The 13714-nt window shown below is 38.0% G+C and overlaps 1 protein-coding gene across 1 annotated transcript in view; it reads left to right on the forward strand.

The window, feature by feature from the left end:
• Positions 1 to 6377: 6377 nt before the first annotated feature.
• The window catches only part of MTMR12 (myotubularin related protein 12), a 33989-nt gene continuing 26652 nt past the window's right edge, over positions 6378 to 13714 (forward strand). Inside the window, exon 1 of the mRNA XM_026715494.2 lies at positions 6378 to 6775. Coding sequence (XP_026571279.2) covers positions 6443 to 6775 — 333 coding nt within the window. The 5' untranslated portion in view covers positions 6378 to 6442. The remainder of the gene's footprint in view (positions 6776 to 13714) is intronic.

Consider the following 13714-nt stretch of genomic DNA (forward strand, 5'->3'; position numbering starts at 1 on the left):
CTAAGTGATGTACTATTGATTGTATACTCAGGATAGATACCCTTATTAATTTCACTAATTTAGATATAACAATTTAGCAATATTCATAATATTCCTCAAGATGACCTGAGAAACATGACATTTTGAATCAGTCTATTTTCAATAAACTATATTAAGCTTTCTATTCCAATTAATCATATTGTAAAATTCTTAACCTTTCAAAATGTTTAAATGTTGCTAGGCCTTGAATTGGTGTTTATTTTTAAATTACTTTTATGAAGGATGATGCCTAGTGTAGCATTAAGAGAAAGGACTTTGGAGGAAGAGGTGCCGTGTTCATTGCCTTGAACTTTTGCAAGAAAGACAAAACACACTTCTAATAAGAGTATAAATAAAATCATCAACTGGTATGAATTTTTCACTCACATATAAACTTGGGGGGTTAAATTTCCAGACACTTTACTGAAACTATCTGGAAAGAATATCTAAAATACTATAAGCAGTAAATGGTTCTTCAGAAACATCTGGGGATAAGGGGAATCATACTTCCTTGAATGGTGAAATACATTGATTATATTTTGCATATTAATATGTAGACAAAAATATATTGCACATAAGAGGTCAAAATAAATGATGGGCATATATGTCTTGTGATGTGCATCTGGGCTTTTCAGGGCTGGAACTTCAATTTCTGTATCTTAAAAGGAAAATTCTGTTTGAAAACAGTAACTTTGTTCCTAGTATTAAAAAAAAAATTAAAAACTCCCAAAATGAGGAATCTTTCATCAGCAAGACACATGTGCAAATAACTTTCTATAAATGAAACTCATTCCTATGAAGGAAGAACTGGCTGCCTGTACAGTACATCTGTCCTTAGGGTAGGCAGATTCAGAGAATGACATTTCTGAACCAAGCATTAGTGCAGCAGCTCTTTAACAAAACAAATGAAGCCAAATTTGCTGGTGTATACACAAAGAGTTAAGGATGAATAGCAGCTTTCTTGAGAGGGGAGGGAATGTTCCAAAGGTATTTGGAATCCTGCCCATCTTGTACCTTCATTTTGTTTTCTGTTAATTAAAGATGATGGAGAAGAGGGGAGTTTTCATATCTCTCTTAATTTTTTCATCTTGGTAAAGCTTATGTATAAATTTAGTTCAAGTAAAGCTTATTAGCTTTTATCTCTTGCATTTCTTTTTTCCCCCTCCAATCCAACTTCAATTTAAGCGAGAAGCTCTTTAGGAACAAAGGTTTTTATTTATGCTTATTCTGGTAACTGAGTCATGGTAACTGGACTTCTTTTCCTGTTGGTTAGAAGCATTTTGCTGCTTATTGTAAACCAACAAGAAAAGGAAGTCGAGTTGTCTTGATTCAACTTCCAGACAACTCTATAAAGACGACTGAGAATCTTCATTGATATAGGTTGCATAGTATTTGTTGATAACAGAAGTGGGGGGGAACACTTTTTAGCTGGCAGAATTGTGGATATCTAACTCTGCCTTCTGCACATGGTTGTCAACCCTTCTCAAGGCCTCATGTCATTGGACGTATTGGACATTTGTAATTCTCATTTATTCTCACATTTAGCCATCTTGGTTACAAATTATGGCATTCAAAGTTACAACCACACTTTAAAAAAGTGACAACAGGTCCTCACATATACAGGTGTCAGAGCATCTCCACAGTCACCTGATCAAAAGCTGCGTAGCAACCCACTTGTATCCCCAACAGTTGCAGCATCCTGGGATCATGTGATCACCATTTGTGACTTTCCCAGTTGATTTCTGACAAGAGAAATCTAATGGGGTGACTTAACCTCCGCCTGAGTGATTTGCTTAACAATTGGACACAACTACTCTTAAGAACCACCTTGCTTAGCAATTAAAATTATGGTAGTAAGTTAAGGACTGCTGTGTAAAATTCAGATAGCCTGCCTCCAAGAAAAATTAAACCAGAACATCTGGGTTTATATGGGTTTAGTATTTAAATATGTATAAGAATGGTTTGGCTGGGTTATAATGAAATAGATTGCTATCTGCTGAAAAGAGGTGTGGAATAAAGCCTCCCACACATATATCCGTAGATTGTTCTGGCTAGTGATGTATATATTCATACTGTATATATTAAAAAAGGAATAGCCTTGAAGTTTTGAATGTGAAGGTCTAAGAATTAGATTGCAGTTCTAAACAGCCTTTGACTGGGAATAAGTTCCCCTGAATGAAGTGAGACTTCTGAGTAAACACAAATAAGATTAAGCTGCAACTATATATACTGTGCAAATTTTTAAAACTTGAATGAGACTTCATTTTCTTCAAAGAACTCAAATACAGAATTATCAACATTTTAGTATTTGGGAAATAATGGTGCAAATATTTACTAAATACATATGGACTGACTTTATTGATTACTTTTGTCTTCTGCTTTAAAAAGAAAATACAACACATTCAAGATAGGAGCCTTACAAATCTGTACTGTTTTTATTAGTTTAATTGCTGAAGAAATTAGTTCACATATGATGCTATAGATCAAAAGCAAATAAATCACTGTATGGCTTAGGGCATCATGTGAATCAGATCTCAAATCTTTTAAAACTTTAAATCTCTTTTAAATTCCAGTCAGCATAGCCAGTGATTACGTGGGTTGTAATCCAAAATATCTGGGAAGCACCAGATTTCATCAATGATCCATTATGCAATATTCAAACAGTACTGGAACTGTTTATTTCTACTACAGAACAAACAAAATGTTGGCATGCTTGTTTAACCAAGCAATAACTCAACGTTAAGGACATTGTTCCTAAATTCCAGTGGATTTAGAACACAGTTTTCACTTGGATCTAACAATCATATCAGTGAAAACATTTTCTTTTGCTAACAATGGTGTGAACTGGCTGCTATCTAGGTAGAAGCAGCTGTTTCACTGGCCTTGCTGGGTCATTTAATATTTAAGCCATATTGAGATATGCCTACTGCTTTCTTCCAGGAAATACTGCATTTCTATTAAGCTACTGTTGAGACAGAAAATACGTTACTGGGTTTAGAAGCCTCAAGCAACCATTTTCCAAGTCCCCAAACTCCTGAATTTTTAAAAAGGAAAAGCTTTTTGCACATACATTGAGGAACGACTTCAACTATTTTACCAGTCAGCCCAATAACCCCTTATTCAGACTAAGTTTTATAATTACTATTACCATCAGAGCTATTTGGAAATCAATTGTACCAGAACTCAAAAGCACTACTACTGCCAAGGAATCATAGTTATTTCAAACCCTCTAGAGCTTATTATGCAATCGTGCAGAAGCTGCTGGTAAAAGCTGTTCTGAATCATTCCATCTAGGCTGTCAGAATTGTTAGGATATTTCCTCCATAGTCAGGAAAGCTAAAATTTGCTGCAAGATTTCATTTCTAAGGGGGGGAGGGGGAAAGCAAAGGGAGAGAGGCAAAAGTAGTGGAATTCATATCCTACCATAGGCCAAAGTGCCATAGTGTTTCTACAAATTCAGCCAACTGTGGGTTATTTGTTAAACCATGGTTAAGACTGGATGTGCACATTAATTCACTGGGAACCTTGCATAGCCATTAGATTAGATTATTCAAGTTTATTGTCATTGCACATGAACACAGGCAACGAAATGCAGTTAGCATCTAACCAGAAGTTCAAAACAGCAATAAAATTTAATATGTATAGACAAATATACAGAATATATAACTATATATGGATATGCAGAATATCTATGAATATACAGAATATATATCTATGAAAAAAAATGACTGTACAGAGTGTTTATTGGCCATGGGAATTTCATTCAGATTCTGAAGAAGCTTCTTGGATGAGAAGTGAAATGTTTTAATGGAAACAAAGAAAGTCCAGTTGTCTTTTGGAAAAGCACCTTCGAGACAACCATGACCTAGATGGCTGAGAATCTCCATAGTTATTCAGATTCTGAAGAAACTTATAACACTGACACAAAAGCACAAAAAAGCACCCAAAAATGAAATTAAAAAATAGTAAGTTTTACTGTAGTAGTTCTAGTAAGTCTCCCTGGAGCTGGTTTTTAGTGAAATAATTATCATTGTAGTCCAATCCCAAAGATAAAAACGGTTTCCATGTGTCAGCAATAAATGAGACGGTCACCACTGGTTTAACTCTGGAAGCAAGTATGCTTTGAACCCAGTTTCCAGTACATAGTCCAGTTTTTAGCCCTTTACATTTCTATTTTGTGAACACAAATGAACTGTAGATGCTTCACTTGTATAAAAGGAACAAAATGGTGCTTTTTCTAGTTTTCTCTCAGGGTTGTAGGCTAAGCAAAAGTGTTAATCCTAATTAGGTCTGATTTGAACTCTCACATAGTTCTAAGCTACAACATTTTGTTTTTTGCTTAGTGTATTGTATTTTGCTGTGGTTCATGCATCCTAAATTTATGACTTAGTATGATGCACCAGCCTAACCAATTATGGTGTACAATCCCAATTAATTCTAGATAATTGATTAAACAGTCTTAAGCAAACTATGGCTTAGTACAATATATGAATCAGGTGTTTGTTATCCATATAAGTAAGGCAGGAACCATTGACATTGGCTGGGTACAATGTTTGTATTTGGAGGTAACTATCATTTTTGAAAATGCCACCTCAGATAAAGGATATGATAGCAATTTAATACAGAGGTTACCACAGTCTGGATGACTGTGTGTCTATCACTATCCAGAACAGTTGCAACTGAAGCATCAGATTTAATTGTTGAATGAATATGCTAGTGAAATCTTAAAGGAGAAAGAAACACAACATTGTTACTGCAGATTAGCCATTTTAAGCTATTTCAAATAAAGCTGCCTTTTGCAATTGACTGATGGTGATTTGGTCAACGTCCATATTGTTCAAGTGGTACTGCAGATATTTTGGAATTGCATCCATGGTGCTATTATTTTATCTAGTCTTTATGTTTATATCTATCTATCTATCTATCTATCTATCTATCTATCTATCTATCTATCTATCTATCTATCTATGCTAGATAATGAACATACATAATGCTCCTGCCTTATTCAGGTAGTCCTTGATTTCATTTGAGTCCAAAATTTATGTTGTTAAATGAAACTTTTGTTAAGTCAATTTTGCCCCACTTTATGACTTTTCTTGCCACATCTGTTAAGTGAATCAACAGTTGATTCATCGGTTGCCCTCTTTCTTCTTTGGAAGAGATTGCAAAGACTAGACTCCTCTCTAGAGCACTAAAAATCTCCACAGACCATTCTCATCCTGGACATTCATATTTCGAACTGTTACCATCAGGGAGATGCTATAGGTGTCTTAAAATGAGGACTAATAGACTGAAAAACAGTTTCTTTTCCAAGATAATAATTGTCTTGAATCAAACAATGCATATGTGATTTAGTCCTATGTATATAGTGGCATTTTTAAACTATTTAACTTACTAAATGTTTTAGATAGGTTTTAGACTAGGTTTTTAATTATTTAATTATTTTAATTTTTAAATACTCTGTAGTGTGATTGTGATGTGGTGTTTGGGGCACTGTGCTGGAGTAGCTTTCAAAAATCATTGTATTTGTGGAATGCAATGACAATAAAGGTATTCTATTCTATTCTATTGATAGGTTAATAACCCAGTTGTTAAATGAATCTGGCTTCCCCATTGACTTTGCTTGTCAGAAGGTAGCAAAAGATGATCACATGACCTCGGGATACTGCAACCATCATAAATATGAACCAGTTGCCAAACATCTGGATTTTGATCATATTACCACGGGGATGCTGTAGTGGTCATAAGCCACATTGTTCAGTGCTGTTATAGAATGAACTGTTGTAACTGGAGAACTGGAGAACTTCGAGCTGTCAGTAGAATGAACTGTTGTAACTGGAGAACTACCTGTATTTTCCCACTGCAATAACCCTGTAAGATATTGGGCTGAGAGAGACCCACTGGTCCAAAGTCATCCACCTGCCTTTCAGTTATCTCTTTTACAATAAATGCGTGTTACCTACAATACCGTATTTGTACATAATAATCGGACCCCCTAAGAATATTTTTAAAGTCTTAGAATTCACGCAAAAAGTTTTTGTAATTGTACTGCAACTTTTTTCATCGTATGTTTGACTTTAAAAATGCATTGTGCGTGAAAAAAGGAACCTCATTTGAGCGTATACTTTACCCTGAAAAATATACATACATAAACAATGAGCGGCATACACGGGCAATCAATTCAAAGTCCGAACTTCCAGCTGAAATTTAAAAAAAAAAGGGGGGGAGAAGGAGCTAATCAGGCTTTTGCTTCACTGATTGGACAAAGCGACTATCAATCGGAGTTCGTTCTTGAAGCTGTGATTGGCTCCTCTGCTCGCTCTTCCCAATCCTCCAGGATCAGACCGTAAGCACCCCCCACCCCACCCTTCGTTGCTTCGCTGCCTGGGTGGCCCTCCGCCTTGATTGAAGCCGCGCCGGACCAATGGCGTCGCTGCCTCCCGTGCCCTTCTTTCAGAAATGGGGAGGATTAGGGAGGGGCCGCCGCGAGGCGCGCGGGAGAGCAAGCAGAGGCCGGTCGGGGCGATGGGAGGGATCAATTACTTCAGACGGAACAGGGCGGCGTTGGCGGAGGATGTGGAGTCCTCCTGGGAGGAGCTGCCGACACCGCCGACGACCCTGCCCGCCGGCACCGGCTGCAGCAGCAGCAGCAGCAGGGCCGCCGGGGACTTCGTGGGGGCAAGCCATGCTGGGCGCCGGGGTGGGCGCGGGGGCTAAGCCGGCTAAGCCCTCCTTCGTCTCCTACATCAGCCCTGAGGTGAGGCGAATGGGGGGGTGGGGAGCGCGCGCTCTCAGAAGAGTTCCCGCGAGAGCGGGGGCGAAGGCGGCTCGGTTCTCAGGGTTTCCTCTCAGGCGGCGGCGGCGGCGGCTTTTCCGGGGCTTCGTCGTCCTGTGAGGAGGGGGGGGAGACCAAAAAAAAAAAACTTGGCTGCTTTGTAAGCGAGAGGGGTGCCGTCCTTTCAGCCCTTGCCCGCCTCCCCATCCCTTAGGAAATGGGATCCCTCTTCCTTATTCAAGGGAGCCTTGGGGTTTTGTGTGGTGTCTTGTGAGGAAGTGGGGTCAGGACCCATAAGGAGCATTTTACTCTTGGCAGCCGGCGTCTTCTCCGTTTACGAAACCCTCGGGAGGACAGAGGAGTGGGACAGATTTAAATGTCCAAAAGGTGTGGGGTGGGGTGGCTGCTACTTCTGGCGCTGCCAAAACAGAGGATAAACGGTGCCGTTTTCCCGTCTTTCCCTTTTGCTAGTAAGGAGAGCAAAAGAAACGGGGGCTTGGGAGGGTAAAACGTGAGAAGAGTTGACCCTTTGAGAGCTGAATGCAACGAAATTTCATTTTAAGATACCCCGATTAGTGTACGTTCAAAGTGACAAAGTTATTCTGTTATTATGTGTGAAACGGTATCCGTGTGCTTCCCCCACCCTCTTTTCCCGGGTGCGTAAATTGCTCTCTGGAAGCACCTGCTTCCTCAGGAAAAGCATGCGGTTTTTATATACTTTAATCAGTGTATTATGGTGGGATTGGCTTACAGCCAAGGCCGTGTTTCAAGTTTAATGTTTAAAAGCTAAAGGTAGGGATGCAGCATGGCAAGAAAGAAAGAGTAAGTTTGAAGAGAAGTGAGTTGAGGTTTAAACTCTGTTTCAGTTTCAGCTTTTTCACGGATAAAATCGTGGAAAGCTGTGTCCAGAACTGATAAAGCAATGCTTGGGTGAAGCTCTTTATCTGGTCATTAGATTTCCCCCCCCCAAAAAAAAATAGGGCCTTCCAAAAGAATTTTTAAATGCTTCCATTGTAAGTCTGGTGTCTTAGTTTATATTTAAGGTGCTATAAGACTCTTGTAGGTAGGTAGACTAAAAATGAAACTTCAGTGCTGCAAAGTAAATGTGCCACATTTATTAAAAAATTGTATCTTTGATACCTTGTGCTATGGTCTGTGCTTGCATTCTCCAAAGCCTGCTTCAATAAGTTTACTGAGATTTTAGTAAGTAAATACAGCTATACTACCCTAAGCATTTTCTTCTGGTTATCTGGTGACAATCTTAGGACACTGGTATTTTATCTAAAGTAAACTAAGTACCACTGGACTCTGCAAGACTTAGTTTACTCCACTTGCAGAATCTCCTTTTTCCACTTCAACTTAAGTTTACATGAAGAGCAAAAGGGATATATGTCCCAAAGTATTTTCATTTTTAGACGGTTGCATCATGACAACTTCCATTAATAACATCAATGTTTTGAAAAGCAAATTGATTACATATTGCTTAATAAATTTGATTGTATGTCAATAAAATGTGGGCGTTGTAAAAAAAAGAAATTGTTGATTGACATTGGGCATGTTGACATAATGGGCTAATCTGAAGCTCAAGAGAAACAGATTAATTTTTGCAGTGACTGACCAGGTCAGTGCTTCCTGTTTGTTTCCTGGGAGTTAAGATTTTGGATCCCCCAGAAATAAGTAAATGAAAAGAAACATCTTTTCTTCAGTTCCATTATGTCCCTGTTTCACTTCCTATGTATGAACTATAATGTATTTGTGAGCATATGGAGGACCTGAAAAGATTGTAAGAAGAGTACTTTCTTTCACAAGCCCCTGTTGGGGAGAGGGGTGTCCAAAACATCAAGATGGTGGATATAATTGAAGCACAATTCCTTTTTACATGCATGTGATGTTTGTGATATGTTTTTAAAAAGGCTATCACTTGCATGCTTGCACCTGCTTTTTTGACACCTCATTCCCTCATGGATACCTTTAAGTAGCTTACTGATCTATGTGGTAGAACTCTGTCTGGATAAAAGAGGGAGCTTTTTTAAACTTTGGCTTTAAAAAACTAGATAATCAATTGTATTTTAACTATGGCTTGATCCAGCATTCAAGTCTGCATGCATCCTATCCATTTATTATGTAGATTAGCAGATCACATGAACAACTAAGAACTGTCATTTATCAAAAAAAGGTAGTTAACTTTGAGACCACCTTATTGCTTTCATGCATGTTTGTTAAAATGGCAGCCATTTATTTTTAAAAATGAAATTAGCAGAAATATACCTTTTTACTTTTGAGGCTTGCCATTTATAAATGATATTTACCTAATTATTTTCATTCTTGGTTGTACTAAAAATGAAGGGAGTTGGAAACAGTATATTTAAAGTATACATTCCAATATTACTAATGAATAGTGAAACAAGTAGTAATTTGTCACAGAGCCAGATTGTCAGGATATGGCCAGAATATGAACAAAGGCTCGTATAGTGAATGTGTACTTGGATGATGTCATTGTATGCAGGATATATATTGGTTGTGCTCACATGACACTCCCATAATTAAATGTACCATAGTTTACTCAAGTCATTCTTTTGGATTTATGTGACTCACAGAACCATACTTTTAGGCAACATGAAGTTGGCTATTTTATGCTCAATATATCATAATACGAACACTATTTTTGTGAACTCTTACAGGTTTCTATCCTTTGGTTAGAAATAAAGTCATTGCTGAATCACTAGCAAATTAATTTTTTGTTGGAACAATTAGAACAGATAAAATTGCTTTGATTGGATTTTGACCATGAGCAACTCATTAGCTTAAGATGCTGGCTGTAGTAAGAAGGAAGCTGGAATTCAGTGTGATACACAGTGAAGATACATAATCTGCCAATAAGATCATAAAGAATTAGAATATTATATTATTTGATTTAAAAAAAGCCATTGAAAGTAGAGAGCCCTGCATTTAATGGAGCCCAAAATGAGTTTCTTCCTTTATAGCTTTTTGATTAATGCTTGAAGAAAATGGTTGCGATTGACTTGGTAATGGTGTAGCTAGGAAGATGTTTGGTTAGTAATTTAGTAGTGATAACTGAGTCTGTCCACATACAGGAAGCATCCTGTTGTGGGCAGTTGAAATGGAATTAAGTTGATTCTGGAAAACTTAAATCCTAGCTATAACAACTGTTAATGAAACTGAGGAGTCCTTGGTGCTCTCTGAGCTTGGTTCTTGTACAGTTACATTATCCAGCTAGGTAACATCTTCAATTCTAAAAGAGAATGGGGTTTGCTCTCTATTTTTATACAGTATATAGTAAGCCCTGTGAGTGTTGGTGGGGTGATGTTTTTCCTTGGTAGTTGCTTGATTGGGTTGTTTACTGTTTGTTTGTCTTATATTAATCCAAGTGTGAATCTTTGCTTGTTTGAGTATAATTGTTGACCAGGAGGTATTCTGGATTTTTTTGTTTCTGTTTTAGCTTTTTTTTAATTGTCTCTTTTGAATGATATGAAAATATTTATGTACCTGTTGATGGCTGATTTGTGAGTCCCGAGCTTCCAGGGTTTCCCAAGCATTTTTTCGATTTGGTTTGATCTAAATCAGAGGTGTCAACTCAGGTCGTCACATCATCACATGACATATTGGGACTTTTTTCCCAATCAGAGGTAGCCGTGGCCAGCACATGACTCATCGGCCTGCAGGCCATGAGTTTGACACCCCTGATTTAGATGCTCACAGATTTCCAGTTGATATTATGGTTAAATTAGTCTATTGTGAAATTCAGGGGTTTTCATCATATTTTAAAGAGATAAAATGCAAAATAACAAAAATGGAGGGGTTCGGAAGGGTGGAAAATTAAAGAGAAAAAGAAGCCAAGTTACCAAAAAATTAAAATTAGAAAAAAAGAAATGCAAAAATGTTTCTGCTATTCTTCTGCTTGTCTGTATAGTACTGTAACTGTTTCTTAATAAAGAAAAATATTTGAACTTGCCCTTCAGGCCAGTTCCATACTGGTTATACTTGTTTTTTAGTTTCATTATTCATGCCTTCCTAGAGAGAGATATAACATAAGTCGAACAATCTGAATTTCATATTTAAAGTATTATAATGTAATATTCAAATTGTCTAAATTCTCAGCATCAACATTTAGTATGTGACTTTCTTTAAAACTTCATGATAATCCATTATGGAAGGAAGAGTATCTGGTAAAATAAATTTAGATGGAGTTCTCTGATGCTAAGCATAATATTAGCTGTACAAATTTCAGTTAAGGAATTATCCCTGGATAATAATGATACATAGCTTTATTATGTAGAATAAATTCTGAGTATTGTTCATTACTGTGAGAAAGACAATGCTTGAAGAGAAAATTGGGGTATGAACGTTGAAATAACTCTTGTATTGAGGGTTATATTTGTTCCAGTAAACTATGAAATCGTGAAACTTCATATAATGTCTATGCAGTTTTTCTCAGTTTTTTAAACAGCAGTTTAATGAGAAGGTCAGAATGCGAGAAGGACTGACTTAAGATCACCTAGCAAGTATCGCAGCTTAACAGAAAAGAAATCACATTACACTCAAATGTTTGGGGAATTTCCCCCCCAAAATAACTTGGATTATTGTACTCAATAATTATTTAGCTCAACTTTCAGTTAAGCAGTCTGAAACTACATTTAAACTGACATGTTTTTTGTTTGTTTGTTTGATTGGTAAAATTCTTGGGAACTGGTATTGGAGTTCCTTAATAGGTTATGCCAAGGGTCCGCGGCCTATTTGGAACCAGGCCATGGAAGCTCGCACAGGAAGCTCCATTTGCACAAGTGGTGGGTGGGCGCACCCACCGCTTGTGTAAATGGAGCTCTACAAGCATGCACACTGGTTGCTTGCACAGAACCCCCCCCCCCAACTGGTTGACAAAGCCAGAAAGGTTGGAGACCCCTGGGTTAAACAACTGGGGGTGGTTTAAGGCTTTGTAGGGTTAAAGTCCCAAAAGTAATCCCTTGTGCAAATCCTTTAACTCAGGGGTCCCCAACCACTGGTCCGGGGACCAGTACCAGTCCGTGGAACAATTTCTACCGGGCCGCCGGTTTGCTGGGCACCGCCATCTTGTTTTGATGAAAAAGTGCTTCTGGTGAGCTTTTCCGGGTAGAAAGCAGCGTTTGGGTGCTGAAAGAATCCTCGTGCCTTAGTTTCATCGGGGGCGGGGGCGGCTTCGAACAAAACTAAGGCGCGAGGATTCTTTCAGCACGCATGGCAAGGCGAGCCGAGTGACCGTCCTGAAGCCGTCGCGAAGCCCATCGACACAGGTACAAAGAAGGAGTTGAAGGTGGCGGGGAGAAGCGGGGGACAGCTGGCTGGCCGGTCGCTCAGCTCGCCTTGCCATGCATGCTGATGCTGGTACCGGGCCGCGGATGATTTTGTGATGCTGGTACCGGGCCGCGGCACAAAAAAGGTTGGGGACCACTGCTTTAACTAATGTAAAATGAATGATAACACCAGATTTTCAGGATTTCGGGACAACTTTGTATAGTTTCTAAGACTAAATGAAGTTATGAGTACTTAGCTTTTATCAGTTTGCAATTTTTGATAAGTATTTGGTCAGTCCTTATGGAGTGTTTTTTTTTAATTCTCCCATTGTAGTCACTTGAAGTAGGAGATATAGCAAAAAAGATTATTCTTACTAGAGGAAAAACAATTTAACTGTAGATTCAGAGCCCTGGCTAAGTGGTGTTTATTTTTTGCTTATGAACCAGCTCTGTAGTAATATAAAGGAAAACACTGGTTTCCATTTTGATTAAGAATTAGTATTTTGCCTTTTTTGAGTTTTTTAAAGTATTTTCCACATTCATTTTGGATGCTAGAGTGGTAAAATTTAAAAGCTTTGGGAAGCTTGTATTTTTCTGTAGAAAAAATATTGAGAACATTATTTTTTTCACCGTACAAAACTTGCTGGTATGCAACGTTCATGGTTAACTGTTTATATTTGGCTGGCTTCCTGTTGACAGTTGTCAAAACATTTTTGATATAAAATGCAACTATCTTTAAAACAAATTAGTTCCTTTCTCTGAGGTAAAAAGGAACAGTCAAGGAACCAAGCTAACTATTGGAATGATTCAGATCATTTTGATTGGAGAATGGAAGGTTTGAAACTTGAATATTAGGGCTCTGCAAAGCAACCATAGGGATTGTTACAAAGGATGTTGGTGGAAGTAAAACGCACTTTAAGTGCCAAGTAAGCCACATCATCCAGGTGACTTGGCCCAGGTGCTTTGTGCCTGATTTGAAAGTGGGCTGGATCCAGCTGGGATTTGCAGAGAAAGTCCCCTATTGCATTTCTACATTTCTGTGGCAGAGGTGGGGAACAGTAGCTTGAAATGGTGACTCACAGAACTGGTGGCTCTGTGAGTCTTCCCCCTCCTGATTGTGTGAACCAAAGTGGAACTGCTTGGAATCAACTAAAATTTTAGAAGCTGTGATTTTGTTTCCCACTTAATTTGTAGGGAGTCAACTCAATAATTTATCAGTCTGGTGGCATAGAAGTTTAATATTTTGATTGCCAAGATTTCTCCCAAATCTGCAAGGAGAGGTCTTTCCTAGTATTGTTAAGCTTCAGGTAAAATAGAAAATAAAACTTGGGGCCTTCAGCATATAAGACACATTTTCAGACATTACAAATACTTAATTATAATCTTCCTTTTCACTATCAAAACTATGTTTTGCTAGTTTGTTAGCTTTGACAAATGTAACATATACTAGGTGCTATGCTTTTCTTGAGTAATTTAGGGCATGATAATGCCTCCCAATGCTTTCTTAACACTAGTTAAATTTTATTGAACAGTTTTGTTGAGTTCTTGTTTGGATTGTGAGTTTTGTTTTCCTTCTTTTAATGTTTAATACTAAAAAGAGAGCAGGGGTTAATACACATCAGCAATAGATTAT

Source organism: Pseudonaja textilis, chromosome 2 (assembly GCF_049901715.1).
Source record: "Pseudonaja textilis isolate UNSWEBS1 chromosome 2, rPseTex1.2, whole genome shotgun sequence".
NCBI lineage: Eukaryota > Metazoa > Chordata > Lepidosauria > Squamata > Elapidae > Pseudonaja > Pseudonaja textilis.